Source organism: Fonsecaea pedrosoi, assembly GCF_000835455.1.
Source record: "Fonsecaea pedrosoi CBS 271.37 unplaced genomic scaffold supercont1.5, whole genome shotgun sequence".
NCBI classification, from domain to species: Eukaryota; Fungi; Ascomycota; class Eurotiomycetes; order Chaetothyriales; family Herpotrichiellaceae; genus Fonsecaea; species Fonsecaea pedrosoi.
Window position 1 is genome coordinate 4,139,823 of NW_013550611.1, and position 21,831 is coordinate 4,161,653.

Below are 21,831 nucleotides of genomic sequence, written 5' to 3' on the forward strand. Positions count from 1 at the left end.
TGGACCACTACATGATTGTACGACCACTGAAAACCGGTAGGCCGACGGCCAATTGAAAGAGATCGCAAAGAGGAAACGAGGCCTGGAAGACATAATGGTGCATTACATTGGTCTCACCAAAGTCATGATTAGGTGGCCATTGGTAGAGTCATCAGGAGGATGGCGTTGAGATTGTCTATTCCACAAAGGCACGCTTCTTATCCTTCTTGATCTTCCCTCGCCAGCCTTTAACGTCCTTGCCACTATCAATATTCCGAAGAGCTTCCATTCGGGCCTCGGCCACATCCTTCAATGTACGACCCTTCACGACACGTGTCTCGATATTCACGCCCTCTTCAGCCCATTCTATCATCTTGCTTCCTATATACTCCTCAATGGCCAGGACGAGAGCGACATCTCTCTGGCCAACGAATGTGATACTCGTGCCTTCCCTCCCCGCTCTAGCTGTACGTCCAACTCGGTGGACATAATCCACTGGGTTCCGAGGAACATCATAATTGATCACGAAGTTGACCTCGGGGATATCAAGGCCTCTTGATGCCACATCTGTGCTGATGAGAATCCGCGACTTCTGCGAGCGAAAGTCAGAGAGATTCTTCGTTCGCTGGCTTTGAGGTAGTTCGGAATGTAGCGCCGTCACAGGATGAGAGAGTTGGAGGAGGGTGCGGTGAAGAATGTCGGCAGTGCTGGTGCGGTTCACAAAGACAATGATCTTAGGCTCGGGAGCCTTTGTGAATGAGGGAACGCACAAAAGCACATGAAGAAAGGCGTCCCTGTGTGTCATAGGAGTCTGAAGGTACGTTTGTGTGAGTGTCGCAGGAAGGAGGCTGGGAGAAAAAGACGCATCTGAAGGACCCCCAATTTCAGATATGAAGATAGGTGGACGGTCTAGTGGTCGTGGAAGTTCCTTCAGTGCTCGAACCTCTGGCGTTATGGTCGCCGTAAAAAGAAGGGTCAAGCGCGATGTAGGTGGAGGAAGGGCAGAGAGGCATGTGTTGAGGTCTGGTAGCATGGACCCGGGTCCCGAGGACAGCAAGCGGTCGGCTTCATCCAGGACCATGACTCTCGCCCGAGACAGTCCGATGGTGGTCTCTTTGCCAGAGCTGAGAATGTGGTCTGCTAGTCTGCCTGGGGTTGCCACGACAATGTGCGGTCTCTTAGCCAGAGCGACTGCCTGAGGCCTCATATCGCATCCTCCTGTTATCAGCACTGTTTTGAGATTTTGCGGCGCTCCTAGTGCTTGGAATTGCTCGTATATTTGCAGAGCTAACTCACGCGTTGGTGTGAGAATGACAGCATAGATACCAAAGGGGTCTTCTGCCCATTTTTGCAATATAGGAACCGCAAAGGCCACAGTTTTTCCCGTGCCCGTCCTCGAGCCCCCAATGCAGTCTCTTCCTTTTAGAATTTCCGGTATGCAGGCCCGTTGGATCTCGGTGGGATGTGTTATGGCCATTGCGCCGAGTGAATGTATCAGCCATGGCGCCACGGCAAGTGACTGGAAGGTAACGGATGTTGTAGGGATGGGGGCGATGGGTGGCTGCGTGGTCGATGGTGATTCATTTGTCTCTGGAGGCAGAGTCCTTTTTACTCTGGATATCGAGGTGGGTTGGAGGACAGTGCCAGCGAGTTGATCACTCTCTTGTGAAATCCGTCTGCGCTTCGAAGGAGGATTCAGAAACTCATTTTCGGTGCTGGAATCTTCACTCGCAGAGTTTAAATGTATACTGAGGCGTTCCGGTGTGCTATTCCCTTTTGCCATGGTGCGCAACTTGTCACGTAAATAATTTTTGTGTAAGCCACGGAGAAGATGTCATTTCAAGAAGAGGCCACTAGGCCATCCTATTCCGGCTTAGGTGATTCGCATCCAAAAGTGGTAAAGAAGTTCTTGGCAAGAAGCCTCACAAGACAAGCTCAGGGATTAACCCCCAACCCAGCATCGAGGGCAGACGAGCTGAATGAAGCCTGACGGAGATTTTCCGAGCTTCCTAGACCGGGTGAGATTTCTCAATTTGTCCAGCTATCAACTGGGCTGTGTTCAGGCCCATCTTTAGAGACGCGCAATCACACCTCGGAGTTCCTGAAGTGGGTTTTGGGACCCCGGAAAGTTATCAATGGCGTCCGGTTTTCTACACAAACATGGTTGAAGCCACACAATCGTGTGTGAAGCCGCACTGCCGTATTGCGTATTGGTGCCTGCAGCCATTCACGGGTCAAGGGAAAACTCTCCACAGTCTGCATGAATTGTTGTTGCCTGAAAGTCAGGAGAAATATATACGGCGGAAATCCTTAGCAGATCACTCCACGCTTGAAGAGTTTTGTCAAGAATGACCTTAAGGCTGCGCTGCGGCCTGACTAGCTCCTGAGAATTCTTTCCCTGCCATGGGCCAAAAAGAAAATCTCTCTCGCCTACCCACTGCCGCCCCTCCGTCTTTGCAACTTTCGACGACCGACGTGAACGCAAACGAAAATGCTTACCCCGATGAACCCGACTCTCCGCTCCCTGACGCCTTTGCAGAAGATGCCACGGACGTCCTCGATGATGGACGCATCTCTCTCAACCTCAACTCAAAACTTGCACAAGTTTTCGCACAACTTGTGGAAGCTTCCGAGGATGACGAAGAAGTTGCCGAGCCTCCGCCGGCGTACTCGTCCATCTTGGACATAGACTCGTGGAAACTACCTTTAAATATCGTGATCCAGATTGTCGGTAGCCGTGGGGATGTACAGCCGTTTGTTGCGCTTGGACAAGAACTTCAGCGTCATGGCCATCGAGTGCGCCTGGCAACCCATTCAGCTTTTAGAAACTTTGTGGAAACCGCAGGATTGGAATTCTACTCCATTGGAGGCGATCCAGCTGAGCTGATGGCGGTACAGATGCTTTCCTGATTCCTGGGTTATAAGCTAATTGGCTGTCTAGTACATGGTCAAGAATCCCGGATTGCTACCTCGCATGAAGGCTCTGCGAGAAGGAGACGTCAAAAAGAACAGGCAGATGATCCGCGAGATCCTTGACGGTTGCTGGGCTTCGTGCATTCTACCTTCAGATGGCGGAGAACCGTTCGTTGCCAATGCCATTATCGCGAACCCTCCATCCTTTGCTCACGTTCATTGTGCTCAAGCACTCGGAGTGCCGCTCCATATTATGTTCACCATGCCATGGAGTCCAACTCGAGCCTTTCCTCATCCTCTAGCGAACATTAAAAATAGTAGTACCGATCCAAGGTTGGCAAATTACATCTCATACGGCATGGTCCAGTTGTTGACCTGGAATGGGTATGACACGTCTGCTCCCCTTGTAATTCTCTGCTGACTTCCCTTTGAGAATCGGTGATATTGTACAAAAATGGCGGAAATCCATTGGCCTGGAATCCGTTCCCATGTCAGAGGCTCCTTTCCTTATGGAAACCCTTCAAGTTCCTCACACCTACTGCTGGTCTCCCGCGTTGGTCTCGAAACCCACCGACTGGGGCAAGCATATCGGTCAGTACTTGACATTCTCAGTAAGCTCTTCCCTTGACGGACAATGCAGACATCTGCGGTTTCCTCCGTCGAGACCCGGTATCTTTCACTATACCTGATGGCCTCGAACAATTTCTGAGGTCTGGACCGACTCCGATTTATGTTGGCTTTGGTAGTATCGTGGTTGAGAACCCTGGAAGACTCCTCCACATAGTACTTGCTGCCATCAAGGCATGTGGCGTCCGTGCCATCATCTCGAAGGGGTGGAGCAACCTGGAAAGCGAAAACGTCGGCGAAAACATCTACTTCCTCGGGGACTGTCCTCATGGTAAGTGACAATTCGGTGCAATTTTGCCTGGTGTCACTAGCTAAATGCTTAGAGTGGTTGTTTCAACAAGTTTCAGTGGTGGTTCATCACGGCGGTGCAGGGACCACTGCTACTGGGCTGATGAATGGCTGCCCAACTGTCATTGTGCCATTCTTCGGAGAGTATGCTCTCACACGGATACTACTTTGTCGTTGCTGATCGAATATAGCCAGCTATTTTGGGGTAACGTGGTTGCCGCTTCCCAGGCTGGACCCCCGCCGATTGCTCACAAGAAACTAAATAGCAAGAATCTAAGCGATTCCATACGCTACTGTTTGCGTCAAGAGACCCAACAAGCTGCAAAGGAGGTGGCTGACAGGATGGCCGCCGAGGAGGGAGTCAAAGCAGCTGTCCGTTCATTTCATCGTCATCTGCCAGTTGATGACATGAACTGTGATTTGATCAAGGGACTCCCCGCTACTTGGGTGTACAAGAGATCGAAAACTCTGCTAAAAGTTTCCGGGCCTGCGGCTGAAATTTTGATCCTGGCTCAGAGGATCAAAGCTGACCATCTTCGACTGTACAAACCGAAACCCATTACTATCGAGAACAGACGATGGAACTTTCTCACCTCCTCAGTTGCCGTCTCGATGGAATTGTCATATGATATTCTGGGTGCTATCAGTGGATTTTGGAGAAATCCACGAGAAGTCCATAAGCAGAATGATAAAGATCGTGCACTTGGACGTGCGTCTTCAGCTCATCAAACCGAGTCTGGAATGGAGATGGACGCAATGGAAGGCTCAAGCAAACAAATTGCAAGGATGGTGGGCGCCTCTGCGATGAGTATCTCGCAGCTCACAGGAATAGTGGTGAAGGGATCCTTGATCGACATACCCGTCGCCATTGCCGAAGGCATGCGGAACACACCAAAACTCTACGGGGAGAAGGTGCCTGATCACGCCGCCGTGACCGACTGGAAAAGCGGCATCACCGTGGCTGCAACGACCTTCGTCCACCAGATGGCTGAGGGGCTGACAGATCTGGTAGTCCAACCAGCAAAGGGTATGGCCAAGGAAGGAATAATTGGCTTTGGCAAAGGAATCGGTAAAGGGGCGTTACAAACAGCGACGAAACCCACAGCAGGTACGTTTGGTTGCCCCTTGTCGACGAGTAAAGCCTGCTGATTTGTTGATTGAAGCGTGCATGGGCCTCGTCGGCTACACTGGCCAAGGGATCTACAAGTCCATGTATGCTGCCGTCCATTCAAAGACCAAACACTCTGTGGCTTCCGCCCAGCGAGTGCAGGATAAGTACTCTATCCGTGCGATTGGATTAGACATAAGCAAAAGTCAAGTCCTGGACGAATTCGACAGGCTCTATCGACAACGATCTGAGCCTGGGTCTGGTAGTGCCAGTGGCAATGTCAGTCTGATGGGCATATCCAGGACAGCAAGTCATGTTTCGACCCAAACACAACCATCATCGGCTACGCCACCTATTCTGGCCGACAATAAACCATATAGCACATCACCTGGGTCACCGTGATTCAGAACCTCACCGTATGCTTTAGGAATGCAAAGTATCCATGAAGAGGACCTCGACTGACAAGGGCTACGACGTATGAAACAGTATAGCATGCTTTCCGATGTCGCATCGAGTGATTGGGGCCGTTTCGGAAGACATGTTTCAAGATGTCCCCCCCGAAACAATACCGAAGCTGGCATTTGGCACCGAAGCTTGTATTATGATATGATCCCTGTGCGAGCCTGAGAAGGTGTACTCTTCTTGCCTCGCTGGTCAAAGTGGGCAAGAAACGCCGATCCAGGGTCCAACGTTATTCCGGTCCGGAAATGGCTGCCTGGTGCCTGGTGCCTGGGCTGTGCCTGGGCTACTATCCTGGGTCATCAGAATACATATACATAAGTCGTTTCTGGTGATCCAGCAGACAGGCTTTGGCAAGCCCAAATTACAAGCTCTCCCCAGCTCACAATCAAGCTCTTTACGAATAGGTCAAATATGGCAGCCGCAAACCCTCCAATCCGCTCCACCTGTCACTGTGGTGCTATTGCAATCATAGTTCCACGATTGCCCGAATATATTAACGTCTGCCAATGTACCATATGTAGGCGTTATGGTGCCGCATGGGGCTACTACCACCCAGACGAGGTCAAGATCGAAACGAAGCCAGGGGCAATCACCAAGCAGTACATCTGGGGAGACCGAGACCTATCTTTCAACTTCTGTGACAATTGTGGATGCGTGTAAGGAAAGATCAATCCCTCTTGCATGAGATTGCGAGCTCATACCGTGCAGATGCTATTGGTGGCCGTTGCGGCCTCCCGCGACAGATGGAGGAGAATATCTAATGGGCCTCAACACAAACAATGTCAATCCGGAGGCGTTGAAATATGTCGATCGGAAGTTTGAGTATTCAGTCCTGAAGAGCCCGGTGCGATCTAAAGACACTGCACACCCCGAGGACCTGGCGACCTATTGAACATCTCAATATCTTGATATGTACTAGAGGGAGGTAGAGAAGTATTCAGATACCTTCTAGCAACAGGAGATGTTGAGCACAAAATTACAGTTCATATAGTAGATCGAGTACTGGCCAAGCCCGTCCTAATGAGGTCTGCGGCGTCACTAAGGTCTCGAATCTTAACTAACTTGATTCTAAGTATTTTTAATAGCTATATAGAGATGTTAGGAAGGTTAGATAAAGGACTACGTGACCTATAGTATACTAGAGGAACTCCGATGGCCCACATTCTTTGGTGCCGTATAGATTTGAGTTTGATATCAAGTGGAATGACCCATCTGGTCCGGCGGCAACAGAGGCTCGCGGACTCGATCCCAGGGCTTTTTGGTCCCACAAGGCTGAAATTAACAACTTGGATTGACCCAAGTAAAGCGCCCGCAGTGGATGGCAAAATCTGGGGCACGTATATGATCGACGGTAATGAATTTGAACGGGGTAGGATCTCGATTCTCCTGTTACGATCTGTGGAAAAGTCAGGAAGTTGGGACATCCTCACATTTTCGCCGTGTAAGTTCAACCACTGTTTGTACTGCCAGATGGTCGCGTCTTCCACATCATCCAAGCCTGCCGTCAAATGCTCAGATTCTCAATTATGTCTGGACGAAGTGCTGCACAGGGCCCAGAAAAAGAGAAGGTGATCAAACCTCTTACGCAGTTTGGGCAGAGCATGAAAACAGTCGTCGGCACAAAGCTTGCTCCTGCCGACAGCCGCATCCCCGAGCGTTGTACTTGCTAGGAGTTCTGTGATGGCATTCATTGTTGCAGTTTGCAGAAAGAACTTTACTGTTGCAGATGATGCAACGGCGAAAGATGTTACAGTACAGGAACGCCCCAGTCCTTTGCGAGCTTATATGGTGACAAGACTGCCTGCGCACACCCCGCGGCTTGCGGTATCACATTGGTGAAAGCTTGCCCTCTTACCAGCCTCGGCCGGCCATCTTCTCCCCTTCTTCCATGGAGCTACAGTTGATGCCCACCATAGCCTCGCCGAGACCCTCACTGCACTTGGCTAACACGTTGGCATCACGGAAGTGCGCTGTCGCCTGCACGATGGCTTTGGCTCGCTTGGCTGCGTTGCCTGACTTGAAGATGCCGCTGCCGACAAAGACACCATCGCAGCCCAGTTGCATCATCAGGGCGGCGTCGGCGGGCGTGGCGATGCCGCCAGCGGCAAAGTTGACCACGGGCAGCCGGCCGAGTTGCGCTGTCTGTTTAAGCAGCTCAGCTTCGGCGCCGATCTCCTTTGCATACGCGCGGAGAGCAGCGTCACCGTCGGCCAGCGCGGTCTGCGCTCGAGCAATCTCTCTCTTGACTGTCCGCATGTGCTTAACCGCCTCGACCACATCTCCCGTACCGGCTTCGCCCTTTGTGCGGATCATGGCGGCGCCCTCGGCGATGCGTCGCAGGGCTTCTCCGAGATTTCGACACCCACACACGAAGGGGACCCTGAAGTCGATTTTTTCTACGTGGAAGTTGTCGTCTGCTGGGGTCAAGACCTCGCTCTCGTCGATGTAGTCTATGCCTAGAGCCTCAAGGATTTGGCACTCAACAGAGTGGCCGATGCGCGCCTTGGCCATGACTGGGATAGTGACCGCCGCTTGGATCTCTTTGATCAATTCCGGATCCGACATTCGGGCAACGCCGCCGTCCTTGCGAATGTCAGCGGGCACCCGCTCGAGGGCCATGACCGCGCAGGCGCCCGCCTCTTCGGCGATGCGGGCCTGCTCGGCGTTAACAACGTCCATGATAACGCCGCCCTTCAGCATCTGGGCCAAGCCAGCCTTGATGGCGAATGAGGAGGCTGTGGGGGCGTCATTGGCGGATGAGGAGATACGTGTGGTTGTGGAGGAGCCCACGTCGTCGGTGTCGTTTAATACCATAGTGATCTGGGATGAGAAGGGGTGCTTCGAGATATGAGGAAGGGCAGCAGACCGAGTGTTTTAGCGGTCCGGTTACTGGTCTGAAGCTATTGGTCCTGAGTGGTAGGATCTGCTGGACGAGAAAATCACGCCCCCAGACAAGCGAGGCTTCCCACCACCGGGAAAGTTGATAGTCGACAGTGGGCGAAGGGGAAAGAGCTACAGAAAAGTTGAAACGGTCTAGATCACATTGGTCGTATGCCACAAAGTAGGTTAGCGAGGAAAGAGGCCTTTTATACGTGTTCAGAGACGGCCGGACAGGTGCCTTTACCATGCTAGAGGACAGATACCCAGAGGACGCAGAAAAGTGTCAGTTGATAAAGGACGGTTTCCCAGCCTCACCAGAGGTATTATTACTTTGTGCTCTGATACCATGATGCCCTGGTGCTCTCAGATTGACTTAGCCCTTCACTCGTTCGCAGTCTCTTCGACTTTCTCGACCGGGCGTGCGCATCTTTCCCGACGAGCACCATTTCCCAAGGAGCCCCACTTTCCCGAGGAGCGCCAGTTTCCCGACAAGAACCAGTTTCCCGCCCCAACACAGCACCACTTTCCCGGGGCGCTATCTCAACCGGATGGACTCTCTGCACTGTACTCGTCCAGTACGTTCTATTCGCCTGCTGAAGCTAGGATCTACTTCGCGAGGGCGTGTATTCCGTTACTTGTCCAACGACCCTGTCGTGTAGAAATTCCGCCGTCTCGATAGTCCACGGCGCGAGTTCCACGACAGAACGCAACACGACACGACGACTTTTCCTCCAAGTCCTTGGTCAATGGACATCGAGCTTCCCGATCCACATCAAAGCACGGCTCCAATCGAAGGGCGGCCGTACCGGTCTCACATGCAACCGGCCTGCATCTCTTGTCGAACCAGAAAGTCACGGTGCAAAACCACGGTGGCTTCACCCGCGTGCGTAACATGTCGAATCAAAGGCACTGACTGTGTATTCCCTCCTCTGCCCGAGCAGCGACGTCGACGAAGGACCAGGAGTCGGCCAAAATCCCTTTCCAAAGGCACAGGCATTCAACCCACCGCCCCCTCCGCCTCCTTGTCGACCCCGTCGCCTCAGATGTTGAATCTCTCGTTGGAATCTTCCGACGTGCCGCAGTGCCTTCCTTCATTGAGCATGTGGAACGAAGCTCCATTCTGCGTGGTGAACAAGCCCATCTCGACGGTCCAAGACAGGATAGCAGACCAAGAACACGGAGAGGCCTCATCCCACTCCATCGCGCCGCCACACGATCTGGGCCCCGCTGTGGTGGATCCCATCGTCGACTCGGTCGAAGGCAGCTCTCACGTTGTCAGCCCTGCGATAGCCGACGATGACAACGTCTTTCAAATGTATCTATTCAGCACGCCCTACGGTCAACGTGGACGGACGGTCCGATTCTATCCAAACGCGGGCGATGCAGGTGGGGGTGGACCCGTCCGTGTGATAGTCTTCAACACTGCCCCGAGACGCGGCCGCAGGGAGAAGGAGGGCCGAGCGCTGGCGGCGTCAAAGTGTGCAATGATTGAGAGACACATCGCGCCCTATGAAGAAGAGGTTATCAATTTGTGAGTCTCGCCTCACCCGCTTCTGTTCCCTGCTCTGCGGTGCAGCTTTCCTCGTGTTGACCCGCTCTCCCCAGGTTTTTTGATAAGATCAACAAGTGCTTCCCTATCTTTGACGAGATCCTGTTTCGGCGACTCTTGCTTACTCAAAAAGACAAGATCTCGCCCTCTCTACTCGCTTTTTTATATGGAATTACCCTGATATACTGGAACACCTCCCCGAGCCTCAAGAACGTTCCTCGTCCAGACCCTTGGCCCCTCTGGAGGCTGGCTGAAGACACTCTTAACGAAGAGTTCAAATGCACGCCTGGCATTTCAACCATTATGTCAATCCTTATCAACCTCTCTACCCGGCCCAGTCTTCTCAATCTTGGGAATAGCGCCTTGATGGGGATGGCTGTGTCCCTCGCCAATGCATTTGGGCTGAATCGGGACCCTTCGGGATGGAACCTCTCACTCACAGAGAAGAAGTTTAGAATACGAATATGGAGGATCGTCCTGATCTGTGATCGCTGGTAAGGAAAACATCACTATGTCCTTCCCCATGCGCCCACTGTCTTTTTGGAGCCGAGACAATGACCACAGGGCATCGCAGGTGTAGCTTGGCCTACGGCACCCCGCCTCTGATAAATCGAGTCCACCACGACGTCCCGATTCCCGCCGTCGAGGACCTCTACAATCCAGGCGCCTCAGCCGACCAAATCAGCGCCACGCGTCGTTTCGTTGCCCTGGCCACCTTGACCGACGTCCTCGGCGATTGTTTAGAACTGGTATACCGCCTCGAGATGGACCCGTCCAAGAGGGACGCCACTCCACATGGCCTCGAGAGCCTTTTGACGCATTGGGAGGACTCTTTGACGGACAACCTCCGTCGTGAGGTTCTCCGCGGCAAGCACCTCGTTGGCCCAGGTGCGGCTAACCTTCGACTGGCGTATTTGTCGGTCAAACTCCTGATCCGGCGTCGCCAACTCGACCTAGACAAGACGTCTCGCCAGATCGGCGATGTTGACTCGCTGTGCTTCCTACAGGCCCGCAAAGCGGCCGAAGAGGTGGTCGACTTTGTGCGAGAGTTGGAGGAGTCGCACTGTCGGGATTTCTGGATCCCTTTCAACGCGCACACGCTTACGTCAGCGACCACTTTTCTTCTGAGAAGTGCCCTCTCTTCTAGGGGACCCGTACGGAAGACTTCGTTACAACTGGCGCGGCGCATGATCGAGGCACTCGACTCCCACCGCCGCAACTACGCCTGGGACCTCGCGGACAACTGTCTAGCAAACTGTACCGACTTGATGGACAAGATCGAGGCGGCATGTGCGGAGCCAACGTGCAGCACGGCGGCATTACAGGAGTCCATGCCGATGGACATGGACATTGAAGCACTCGAGGACTGGTTCCCAGACTTCCCGAACAGTTATCCTCTAGACCCTACGGGCTGAGCACCCCGAATTGCACGCTCGTTTCGAGGAACCTCCACGCACGGAAGTCGATTCCAGGCTTCGATACACCGCCCCCCCCCCCCCACCAAAAACTAAAAACAACATTGTCTCTTCTCTTCTCTCCCCTCTCTCAAAATGTCCCAAGTCTCCCAGATTTATTCACTAGACTAACCAGAACCAAATCTTCTCCAACAAATTTCTCGGCTTCGTCTCGGGCCACTCCTGGGCGTCCAAGGCCGCTTTGCCAGTGAACAGGTCTGCCTCCCCAGGCTTGACGAGGCGAGTCCGTTTGAAGATTTTCCAGAAGAGATAGAGACCAAAATAGATGGGGACCCCGACGTAGGCGGAAAGGAAACCCTTGACAGACCAGTTACCATTGGTGAACACTTCCCAGCCGTTGAACAGGAGGATGGTGCTGAAGAAGCACAGCGAAATCCACGCTGCGTAGGGTTGCAGAGGGGATTTAAAAGGGAGACTGCTGCGATCCACAGCCTGCGCTTCCAGAGCTCGGCGGAAACGCAGGTAAGAAATCGAAATACTACACCAGGTAAAGAGAGAGGCTACGGTGATGATGGTCAGAAGCCAGCTAAAGACTTCAGTCGGGCCGGCGGAAACCGAGAGATAGGCCAGGCAACTCCAGATAGCGGTGAATGCGACGCCGTAGATCGGAATACCCTTGTCCGTGCATTTGAGGAAGATGCGAGGGGCCTGATTGATTTGGGCCAGCCCAAACAAGTATCGCGAGCCGAGAAAGAGGACGGCGTTCGCAGACGAGGACGCCGACGTAATTATAACCGCGTTGATAATGCTGGGGAGAACGCGGATGTTGGCTCGATTAACGGCAATGACCCAGGGCGAGACACTTCCAAGGTCCGGGTCATCGCAGGGAACCAGGACGCTGATGGCGAGCGAGCCTCCCACGTAGAAGATCAGGATGCGCCAGACGACGCGCGAGATGACCCTTGGCACGTTTCTCCGCGGATTCGCGGTCTCGCCGGCGGCGATGGCGACCATCTCGACAGTGGCAAAGGAGAAGGCCGCGTACACGAGTGTCGAGAACAGCCCGAGGAAGCGACCCGCACCGCCGGTGGCCACGACCTGCTTCATCGCAGGTCCAGGGTTGTACCAATAGCGGAAGCCCAGACGGTCTCCCGACGGACTACCACCGAGGTCTACAATGAATGCCATGATCAGGAGACCGACGATCGTAACAATCTTGAGGCTGGCGAAGACGAATTCGGCCTCGCCGTAAATCGACACCGCCAAGACGTTGAGACAGACGACAACGACGATAATGATACTAATCCAAGCGGCCGGGTTGATCTCGTCGTTCCAAAACTGCACCAGGACCGCGGCAGCCGAAATCTCGGCGGCGAGGCCGAGGGCGCAGAGGATCCAGTTGTTCCAGCCGACGGCGAAGCCCATGGCCGGATCGGTATAGCGAGAACAGTACTGAGGAATGGCACCGGGGAGAGGTAACCACGTCGTCATCTCCGTCAGGCACAGCATCATGCAATAGACGGCGACTCCAGTGAAGGAGAACCCGAGGACGACGGACACAGGGCCCGACTTTGCAAAAGCTGATCCAATGCCGAGGAATAGGCCGGTGCCGATGGTGCCCCCGAGTGCGATGAACTGCAGGTGGCGAGCCTTGAGACTATTATCGTCAAGCGTTTAGTATGAGCCCATTGACCATCTCATGCGTTACGGGCAGCACCCACCCCCTGTGAACGTATCCTAGCTTCTGAGCCGTCGCTGCGTCTCCGTACACGTCCAAGGCCTCGCCGAATGCGCCGTTCGCAACGACCTTCTGTTGTCCCACCTGGACGTGGACCTGAGAGCCCTTTTCGGCCTGTGAGGTGGACAGCGTCAGCCTGGTGTCTGTCTTGAGGTCGTCCAAAATCTCAGCCATCTTTGCTGGTCTGCTGTAGAGAGAACTTGGGGATGATTGTAACGTGGATCACACGCCAAGTAAGGGACAGATGCGATTGAGTGGCTTCAGAAGAGACAGTTGCCAGAGGACCTGGTCAAATAAGTACATCAATAGCGGAATGCACAGGGGCATTCGATGAGTATAGACTCAAGACTCAAGGTTTTACCAATCGATTGGGTTGACCTCCTTATCTTCGATCCAGCGGATAGGACAACAGGATAAATGGACAATGCTGGGACAGGACCCGTGCCGTCATTTGACCACCACGAGATATACCAAAGTATTCCGTATGTTGCGGCCGTCGCGTCGTACGATAAGACCATCTTTGGTACAGAGCCGGAAAACCTATCATGATCAACTGAGGACGAGAGTCTCGGCAAACCTGGTACCTTCACAGTTCTTACTTTCCCGACAAAACGCTAACGGTAAACTTTGTCAGCTCGAGCTCGGCGCTGGAGGCGGACATGGACGTTGCCCGATGCTATACGCAGAGATGAGTATTCTGCACATCCATGTCCGATAAGGGGGCTTGAAGTGAGGTCTAAAATCCTAAAGTTGTGACTCGAGGCTCGAGAATGACCTTAATCTGTAGAGAACGGAAAAGGTGGCAGCGTGAGATTCCCGAGCGGCCACTAAAGTACCATTCATTGTCTCTACCCCATTCTGTAGGATACTAGGGAGGTGGTATAACATAGTCTCGTTGCTACAAAAGGATTCTCGCTCTCGAACTGAACTATACAAGGCGTAGACAGCTCCTGACTTTCACACTCAACCTCAACCTCAATCTCAACCTTCAATCTCAATCTCAACCTCAACCTCCAATCCTCCCCCATCATTCCTCCAAATGGGCTACGACAACGATGCCTTCTTTGCCCGAGCGGACAAGTATATCCTGAATACCGTCGCACCGTGGGCACCGACGGTCATCACGCGGACCAAAGGTATCTTTATCTATGACGCGGATGGCAAGGAGATCATCGACTTCACCTCTGGCCAAATGAGCGCGAGCTTAGGCCACTGCCACCCAGAGATTGCGCAGGTGGTGAGTAAGAGTATCACGGAGCTCGACCACCTCAACAGCACGATCCTGTCGCCGCCCGTGGTCGACCTCGCCGAGGAGATAGCTCAGTCACTCCCGGCGCCGCTGGAAAAGACCTTCTTCATCTCGACGGGCTCGGAGTCGGTCGAGGCCGCTATCAACCTCGCCAAGGCGGCCACCGGTAAGTTCGAGATCGTGGCCTTCTCTGCCAGCTATCACGGCGTCACCGGTGGCGTCTCTGCGGCTACCTACAGCGTCGGGCGTAAGCATGGCAAACCCGTCGTTCCAGGCCACCTCGCATTTCCCGCACCCAACGCCTATAGATCTGTGTTCCGCACGCCCGACGGGAGTTACGACTGGGAGACCGAGATGGACTATGCATGGGGCCTGATCGACGCGGCGTCGGTGGGCTCCCTGGCCGGGTTCGTCATTGAGCCGATTCTCTCGTGCGGCGGCATCCTTGAGCCGCCCCTAGGGTACTTCAAGCGACTCTACGCTGAGTGTCAGAAGCGCGGAATGCTCCTCATCGACGATGAGGCGCAGACCGGCGTAGGCCGCACGGGGGACATGTTCGCATTCGAGCGCGACGGCTTTGTCCCAGATATCTTAGCCCTGTCGAAGTCGCTGGGCTGCGGCATCGCGCTGTCGTCGGTGAGCACGAGTGCCGAGATCGCGAAAAAGGCTATAGACAAAGGATTCTACTTTGGGACCACGCACGTCAACGACCCGCTCCCCTGTGCGGTCGGCTGCAAGGTCCTCGAGGTCGTCAAGCGAGACGGTCTGGTTCAAAAAGCCAAGGAGCGTGGCCTCCAATTGACTCGGGGGCTCCTCCGGCTCAAGGAGAAGTACTGGTGCGTGGGCGATGTACGTGGCCGCGGCTTGCTCCAGGGCATCGAAATCATCGGCGACCCTGTGACCAAAGTCCAGAGCAGCGAGCTGGGCGCCCTGATCGCAGCCAAGGGCCTGGAGCTGGGCATTTCCTGCCAGATCCTCGCTGTCCCGGGGGCGTTTGGCGTCTTCAGGATCGCGCCGCCGCTGATCGTCTCGGCTGAGGAGATTGACCGGGCCGTGTCCATCTTGGACCAGTCCATGGCATTTGCTCTCTCCCAGGAGCCATATCGAAACGTCGTTGTCAAGGATCGCGCAGTCAACGGTACCGCAGTCAGTGAGAGCGCTGTCAAGGGCCCTACAGTCAACATTAATGCGGTTAATGGCGCTGGCATTAAAGCTCACTAGAGAATTGAGTTTAGGGGTTGAATTCATCTGCAAGTATGACAAAGAGATCTTATTCAACGGCGAGTGGTCGACGTCGAGACAAGACGTGTGATTTCTTCCCTCATTACATTTACTCCGAAAAGCTTATGAGAGACCTCCGCTCAGCTGTAGGTTCAGTCGCCAATCTCGTGGCTTATAAGTTATCGTCGTTGTCACTTAGTGTTATCGAAAAGCTCCCTATGCCATCATAGAACGTAGTACTTAGCATAAGAGATTAATGTACGTAGCATGGACTAGTAAATCTTAGTAGTGTCAAACTCCCTAAAAACTAGGTAAGACGAATCTTAAGGTACAGTAGAAGTTCAGTCTCGAGCTTAGGCAGGTTATACTAGAGGGAGATTCTGGAAGTGATAACGGGCAAGAAGCTATTGTTCTAGTCAACAGTAGTCTATAGTAGAGAAGTTACTAAGCGAGACCTATACTTTAGTGCCTCTCACTTTAATCCCTATTAGTAATCTGGAGAAGCGTAGCTAAGCTAGTATTACCAGTAAAACTAATAAAAAGGGCGTAATGTAATTAGTCCGCCTTATTAGAGCTAATTAATTAGCTATCAGGAATGCCTTACTGGAGATAGGTAGTGCTCAGCGATAGATCGATTATATAGTGTAATGGGGGAATCTACAGGCTGGTACGTAATTAGTGGAATTTACCTATATATTATATAGGTAAATATTTCTACCTCCTAATTAGCTAGATTTCTAATACTAAATCTAAGAGTTCTTTTCTTAGAGACTTTCTTAGAGGATTAATTCTTACTAAGTTCCCTTAACAAGAAGAGAATAGAGTAAGTAATTAATTAAGTAATGAAATCTATCTAATTAGGATAGAGCTCTCGCGCCGACTTTAAGAGAGCTCGGAGCTAAGAAGAACGACTAACTTCGGTATTAGAAACGGCCTTCATACGACCTAGAGCGCGGGGCGCCTAGAGGTAGGTCTACCGGGATGGTAGCCTAATAGTATAAGGCTAGGTTACGTACTATACGTAACTACTAGAAAAGGAAAGAGACGATATATTAATATATCGATATAGGCTATATTAATATATTAATATACTATTTCTAGTTACCTATTCGAAGTATACCTTATAAGTATATAGCTATACTTATTATCCTTTTATAGTTATACTCTCTCGTAGCTAACTTATAGTATCTACTTAACTATACTATTCTAAAGTTACTCGACTACTTATACCTTACGTATTCTCGACCTAGCTTATATAATAAAGGAACTATAACTAAGGAAGCCTAACCTCGTTAGGCTATATAGGAAGTAGCTCTGACATTCAGTTAATGACCCTCTACCTAATCTTCCGGCCGAGTCAATAATTATAAACGATCCTATTCGAGCTGAAAACTCGTTTCCTCTAAAACTTGAATATGTCACTCGTAGCCTAGAGGAAATCGTATAGGTATCACGAAGTCCGGCTACCTTAACCGGTAAGGCTAAGGAAGCGAGCCGCTAGTAGTCGGAGTGCCAGCTCATCGCCATGAAAAGGAGAGAGACATCTTAGTTCATTAGTAACTGACTCATCCAGCCTTTAGATACTGTACGATGTCTTCGACCAGACCATACTACACTACTCATACAGTAGGTTACTAAAAGTCACCGGATACTAGCCCCTTAGTACGCCTCCTGAATACTAACCCCCCATACACTTCATAGTTTTTTTCCATATATTTAATATAGTAGAATAGTATAAGTTATATTAATCGATAGCTTGAGAGAAACGCTTTTAGAATATCGCATCTTCTAGATTAAAACCTCGTATACCAGCCCTTAGCCTTAATAACTGCGTTAACTCTCTCGTTCATCGACTTAATGGTATTCCTGATCTTTACCTAGTCTAAACTAGCCTATGCCCTCGAGACGGCGTTTATAAAGCGATCGAGGGTATCCTATAAGCCCCCAGTTATATATCGAAGCACTAGATCGATGGCGTTTACTAGGCATTTAAGCTCGAACTAGAGGTTCTCGATAGGGTTTAAATCTAGCGAATACGGCGGCTAATCCATTATATCTATTCTATGATTCTCGAGCCATTCCTTAACCTTTTTAGTCTTATATATAGGCGCGTTATCCTATATAAATATCCTACTAGGCTACTAGACTACTAGGATATTATCTTCGAGAACTTAGAGGTAGGAATTAGCCGAATAGTCTATCTTTACTAACTCCTAGTCGCGCGAGAGAATATAAGCATCGGAAGATTCGCCTTCGCTAAAGATCGCTACCTATATTATAATTAAGATATCCTTACTTATACCCTTCTCAGTTATTATATCCTTATCCTACTTCTCCTAGGGTATACGAAAGACCTATTCGCCTTAAGTTCCACTACCGCGTTAAATAGAGTATTCGTCGCTCTAGATAACCTTAAGCTAATCTTCCTACGTCTAGTCCTAGTAGACTAGTACCCATTCGTACCTAGCTTTAGTAGATTAGTCCGTTAGTTTAGGACGCTTTTTAGCCATCCATTTCTTAATATAGTTATCACGAACACCTACGTGACACTGGACACTCGGCTTAGGCTACTAACTAGGGAGTTAGGCCGCCAGCTAAGTAGCTGGCTTACCGCATGTATATAGTAAGAGGGGTCATACCTATTAACCTTGAAGCCTTCTTTAAGCGTTAACATCTCTATCTATAGGCTAGTTATCTATCATTATTGATCCTATAGTATACACATTCACCCTCCAGTTAGGTAACGGGTCTGATACATTTCATCCCCTAAGTCATCTACTGTTAGGCGGAGGAGTTCGTAGGCGTACACTCAAAGGGAAACAAGACACGAGACTAGGGTGCTGAATTACTTCTGAGATAAAGGTACTTGTTCCAGGTAATGACAACTATATTGCAGCCACGTCGACTTCTCTCCTGCCCGATCATCAAGCCGACCGATCGGACTTCGATGGCGGTCGCCAGAACTGTCACCGCACAGGTAATAACTATGGCCAGGAGATGATGACACCACGAAGCCATCATATTATAGAGTCAAGGAGGTAGACAACTCGTCGATAGTGGACATGATTCTCAAAGGGATGGGAACGTATCTATCCGTCATCGAGAGCCAATCGTTTCGTAAGTATCAATTCCGCCAGGAAGGCGGGAAACGCAAATGGTTGGCTGGGCCTCGGCAGACTGAGTGAAAGCTTGCTTAAATCCCCACCATGTGAGGCTGGTCGTTATTGTTGCCTGTGCAGCGACCGTTATGGCGACCGCCTTGCAAAGCAGGCTGATGCCTCTTTGGTCGCCAGTATAACAACTAGGATTACCGGTTCAGTGTACTGTAGCCACATGCAGTAGGAACAAAGGACACTGACATTTGCGATGGACTTTCGAAGAGGAAGAACAGCGACCACGACACCTGTCCTCAGGAGAGAGAAGCCGCTCAAAGCAGAGAAGGAAGCTTGGAGCTTGGACGGAACAGCCCCTTTATTGTCTTTGACGATGCAGATGTCGATGTTGCCGTCGAGGCTGCCGTTACGGGTCAGTAGTAGCTAGCTCTCCCCGTCATGTTTTGTAGTGTACCGTCATAATACTAACTACCGGGAACAGCTAAGTTTAGAAACACCGGCGAGACGTACGTTACCGCCAATCGAATCTATGTGTAAGACGGCATCTATAATAAGTTTACTAAAGCCTTATCTAACACGATTTCGACTTTTAAGATCGGCCTAGGTACCTAAGTATCATAGTCTTATTATAATTCTGAAGAAGGAACGAGATATACTAATGAGGGTTATAGGACGGTATCTTCGTCGGACCCTTAACTTACGAGAACGTCCTATTAGAAGTGCTAATTTACAGTAAAGGTCTGACTTTATTCCGTAACGTGTAGTAATAACTAGAACGATACTAATCTAGATTATATAGAGGCTAAGAATGACGGGCGTAAGGTCATCCTGGATGGTAACCGAGTTAAGGGAACTAAAGGATACTATATCCAGTAGACTATTAATGTAGGTTAGTTTATCCTACTAATTCCGTAGGAGTAACCTTTCCGGCCCCTTTACGAGATACTAACTAGACCGGTACAGTAAAATAGATATACCCCGCGGTACTATCACCGAGCGAGGTAAAGTCTTCGACCCCGTCATCCCCTTATACCGCTTCTATACCGAGGAGGAAGTTATCGAACTAGCGAATAACGTCGACGTCGGGCTCGGTACCTTTATCATGACCTCTAGTATACTACGATAATGACGCGTGACCGAAGCTCTCGAGGTAAGCTATTTCTTCTCTTCCCCCTACTACTACCCCGACTTCGTCTTTACCCCTAGTAAATACTTTACTAATAATGCCTGACCTTATATCTACGCTTATATATAGGTCTATATCGTCGGCGTAAACATTAGTCTCCTCTTAGCCGTAGAGAACCCCTTCGGAGGCGTAAAGTAGTCCGGATTCGGTAGGGAAGGTAGACGTTAAGGCATTGACGAGTACCTCATTCTCAAGAGCATGTTCTTAAATGTTAGGAGTGGCTGAAGTCACCTTAGGAGAGGGGATGGAGAGCCTGCGAAGGTATGAGCTCGCAACTCCCATCACCCAGTATAACCTTCATCAATGGAATATTAGATTTCTTCACAGCCTCAGGTTGAGGTGCCCAGGATTTAAGCTCTTGTAAAGACTAACGAAAAAGCAGAGGATCAAGTCATTTATGCAAGCAATTTCTTGTTAGCACTTAGGGCCAACCACGTCCCACCAATGTCTGGCGGAACGGCCTCCTGACGAATTTCCAGAGCTAGTGCTCTCGGATTGTAAGAATCATTTTAATTAACGGCCTAGAGACTGGGTTTCTTCTGCAGCGCAAAGGCCGATACACTGCTAGCCACCAAGGCACCTTTATTGAATCGGTTCGGATATTTGTCCATCATTTTCCCGCTGAGTGATCTCGCATCATTAGCCTCCCCTGACTCAACCAGATATGCAAAATCCTTAATATATTGCTTTGTATTCTCCAAATGCCATGTTCCATGCATTTCTCCCGGTTTCTGATGCCCTGGAACGACCAATTCAGGCCGTAGGCCTTGCACCTTCTCGACTGCACGGATCCATTCCTCTCGGAGCTCTTTCTTGTTCGCAATTGCCAGCATTTGATGAACTTCCCCATAAACAACATCCCCGCACACCGCGAGCTTAAGATCGGGAACCCAAAGAATTGTGGAATGGTGAGTATCCGAATGCCCGACCTCAATAGCTTTAATGAGGTGATCTTCCAGCAAGAATTCACCAGACGCAGGTAGTTCACGGATAACGTCGAATCGGAATGGTTGGTCAATCTGATTGGGAAACTGCGAGTTCCATCTCTTGAAACCTTGAGGCGATGCTTCATCTCGCATGTGTGATATTGTCCCTTTAGTAGCAACGACAGTCAAGCCAGGAAACCGTGAAACTAATGTCGGGATGCCGAACCAGTGATCGCCATGGCCATGTGTGATGTATAAGCTGGTCAGTCGTTTCGACGGGCCCAAAGTTCTCGCAATCCAATCTGCCAATTCTCGAGTTTGCTCAGTAGTGATGGGGGTATCAACCAGGACAGCTTCCCGCTCCCCGTAGATCAGCGTGGAAGAGATGGGTGACCATGGTCCGCCTTCCACACCATTTGGCTTGTACCATGGGATAGCCGGTGCAACGTAAACTGCTGCTCGGAGGGAAGACATTTTGTTACACTGACCTAAGGTTCTATCATTCAAATCCATTTATATCGAATTATGAAAGTGATACGGAGTATATCCCTCGGACCGAGGTCAAGAAGAGGATTACTCATCACATTACGTCAGAATCCTTCAAGTTATCATAACACGGTGGACGCCCAGCATTCGCTCGAGGAATGGATGTAGGTAAGCCGACAGTCCAAGCAGGGAGTTGATATGTATCATTACTGAAATGCCACCAACCGCTCGCTTCTGCGTAAGGTACTGTTTTCACTGGCAGCAGCCTGTTTCGTTCTAGGGCTCCTTGTGGCAATTAGACGCCCCCTCTGTGTAGATTGTTGTCCAGGGGTCACATCTCGTTCGGAGCCCTGGTGACTTTTGCAGAACGAACGGAATGCAGAACACTCATCTTCGGGACTCGCCTTGTTTGGCGGTCCTTAGACGGTTGCAATCGTTCGCGGCTCAGATCACCTAATCCGCCCAACCCCATGGAGAAGCATTTCTTTCTCGGACAGGATATGAAGAACCTACTGCGACCGCCGCGTAGCCTTGGGTATATTCAGAAAATGCGTTCCTAGAGAATCCTCCTGGCCGACGACATTGACAGAAGTAGTGATGGAGGATGGGAGGTCGTAATAACGGGCACTAATCTCTGTGGCTCGAGGACGATATGCGGGGTTTCGAAATGGTCTGGTGGACTGAGGCAGAA

At 50.9% G+C, this 21,831-nt stretch overlaps 8 protein-coding genes across 8 annotated transcripts; 4 read left to right on the forward strand and 4 right to left on the reverse strand.

Annotated features, from left to right (window-relative positions):
* Positions 1 to 175: 175 nt before the first annotated feature.
* Z517_08981 (uncharacterized protein) lies at positions 176 to 1,762 on the reverse strand (the record flags this gene model as incomplete). The annotated part of the gene is made up of 1 exon (XM_013427495.1): positions 176 to 1,762. One exon carries the CDS (start codon positions 1,760 to 1,762, stop codon positions 176 to 178), a length of 1,587 nt encoding a protein of 528 aa, XP_013282949.1.
* Positions 1,763 to 2,382: 620 nt separating this feature from the next.
* Z517_08982 (uncharacterized protein) lies at positions 2,383 to 5,317 on the forward strand (the record flags this gene model as incomplete). The annotated part of the gene is made up of 7 exons (XM_013427496.1): positions 2,383 to 2,871; positions 2,921 to 3,276; positions 3,326 to 3,483; positions 3,533 to 3,790; positions 3,843 to 3,951; positions 3,999 to 4,915; positions 4,971 to 5,317. The coding sequence occupies 7 exons, from the start codon at positions 2,383 to 2,385 to the stop codon at positions 5,315 to 5,317; spliced, it is 2,634 nt and encodes an 877-aa protein (XP_013282950.1).
* Positions 5,318 to 5,788: 471 nt separating this feature from the next.
* On the forward strand, positions 5,789 to 6,269 carry Z517_08983 (uncharacterized protein; the record flags this gene model as incomplete). The annotated part of the gene is made up of 2 exons (XM_013427497.1): positions 5,789 to 6,033; positions 6,086 to 6,269. 2 exons carry the CDS (start codon positions 5,789 to 5,791, stop codon positions 6,267 to 6,269), a joined length of 429 nt encoding a protein of 142 aa, XP_013282951.1.
* A 959-nt stretch (positions 6,270 to 7,228) lies between these two features.
* Positions 7,229 to 8,191, reverse strand: Z517_08984 (pyridoxine biosynthesis protein pyroA; the record flags this gene model as incomplete). Its single annotated transcript, XM_013427498.1, has 1 exon — positions 7,229 to 8,191. The coding sequence occupies one exon, from the start codon at positions 8,189 to 8,191 to the stop codon at positions 7,229 to 7,231; it is 963 nt and encodes a 320-aa protein (XP_013282952.1).
* Positions 8,192 to 9,003: 812 nt separating this feature from the next.
* On the forward strand, positions 9,004 to 11,221 carry Z517_08985 (uncharacterized protein; the record flags this gene model as incomplete). Its single annotated transcript, XM_013427499.1, has 3 exons — positions 9,004 to 9,788; positions 9,863 to 10,300; positions 10,381 to 11,221. The coding sequence occupies 3 exons, from the start codon at positions 9,004 to 9,006 to the stop codon at positions 11,219 to 11,221; spliced, it is 2,064 nt and encodes a 687-aa protein (XP_013282953.1).
* Positions 11,222 to 11,383: 162 nt separating this feature from the next.
* Z517_08986 (uncharacterized protein) lies at positions 11,384 to 13,133 on the reverse strand (the record flags this gene model as incomplete). Its single annotated transcript, XM_013427500.1, has 2 exons — positions 11,384 to 12,878; positions 12,943 to 13,133. The coding sequence occupies 2 exons, from the start codon at positions 13,131 to 13,133 to the stop codon at positions 11,384 to 11,386; spliced, it is 1,686 nt and encodes a 561-aa protein (XP_013282954.1).
* An 865-nt stretch (positions 13,134 to 13,998) lies between these two features.
* Positions 13,999 to 15,429, forward strand: Z517_08987 (uncharacterized protein; the record flags this gene model as incomplete). The annotated part of the gene is made up of 1 exon (XM_013427501.1): positions 13,999 to 15,429. The coding sequence occupies one exon, from the start codon at positions 13,999 to 14,001 to the stop codon at positions 15,427 to 15,429; it is 1,431 nt and encodes a 476-aa protein (XP_013282955.1).
* A 4,820-nt stretch (positions 15,430 to 20,249) lies between these two features.
* Z517_08988 (uncharacterized protein) lies at positions 20,250 to 21,128 on the reverse strand (the record flags this gene model as incomplete). The annotated part of the gene is made up of 1 exon (XM_013427502.1): positions 20,250 to 21,128. One exon carries the CDS (start codon positions 21,126 to 21,128, stop codon positions 20,250 to 20,252), a length of 879 nt encoding a protein of 292 aa, XP_013282956.1.
* Between the last annotated feature and the right edge of the window lie 703 nt (positions 21,129 to 21,831).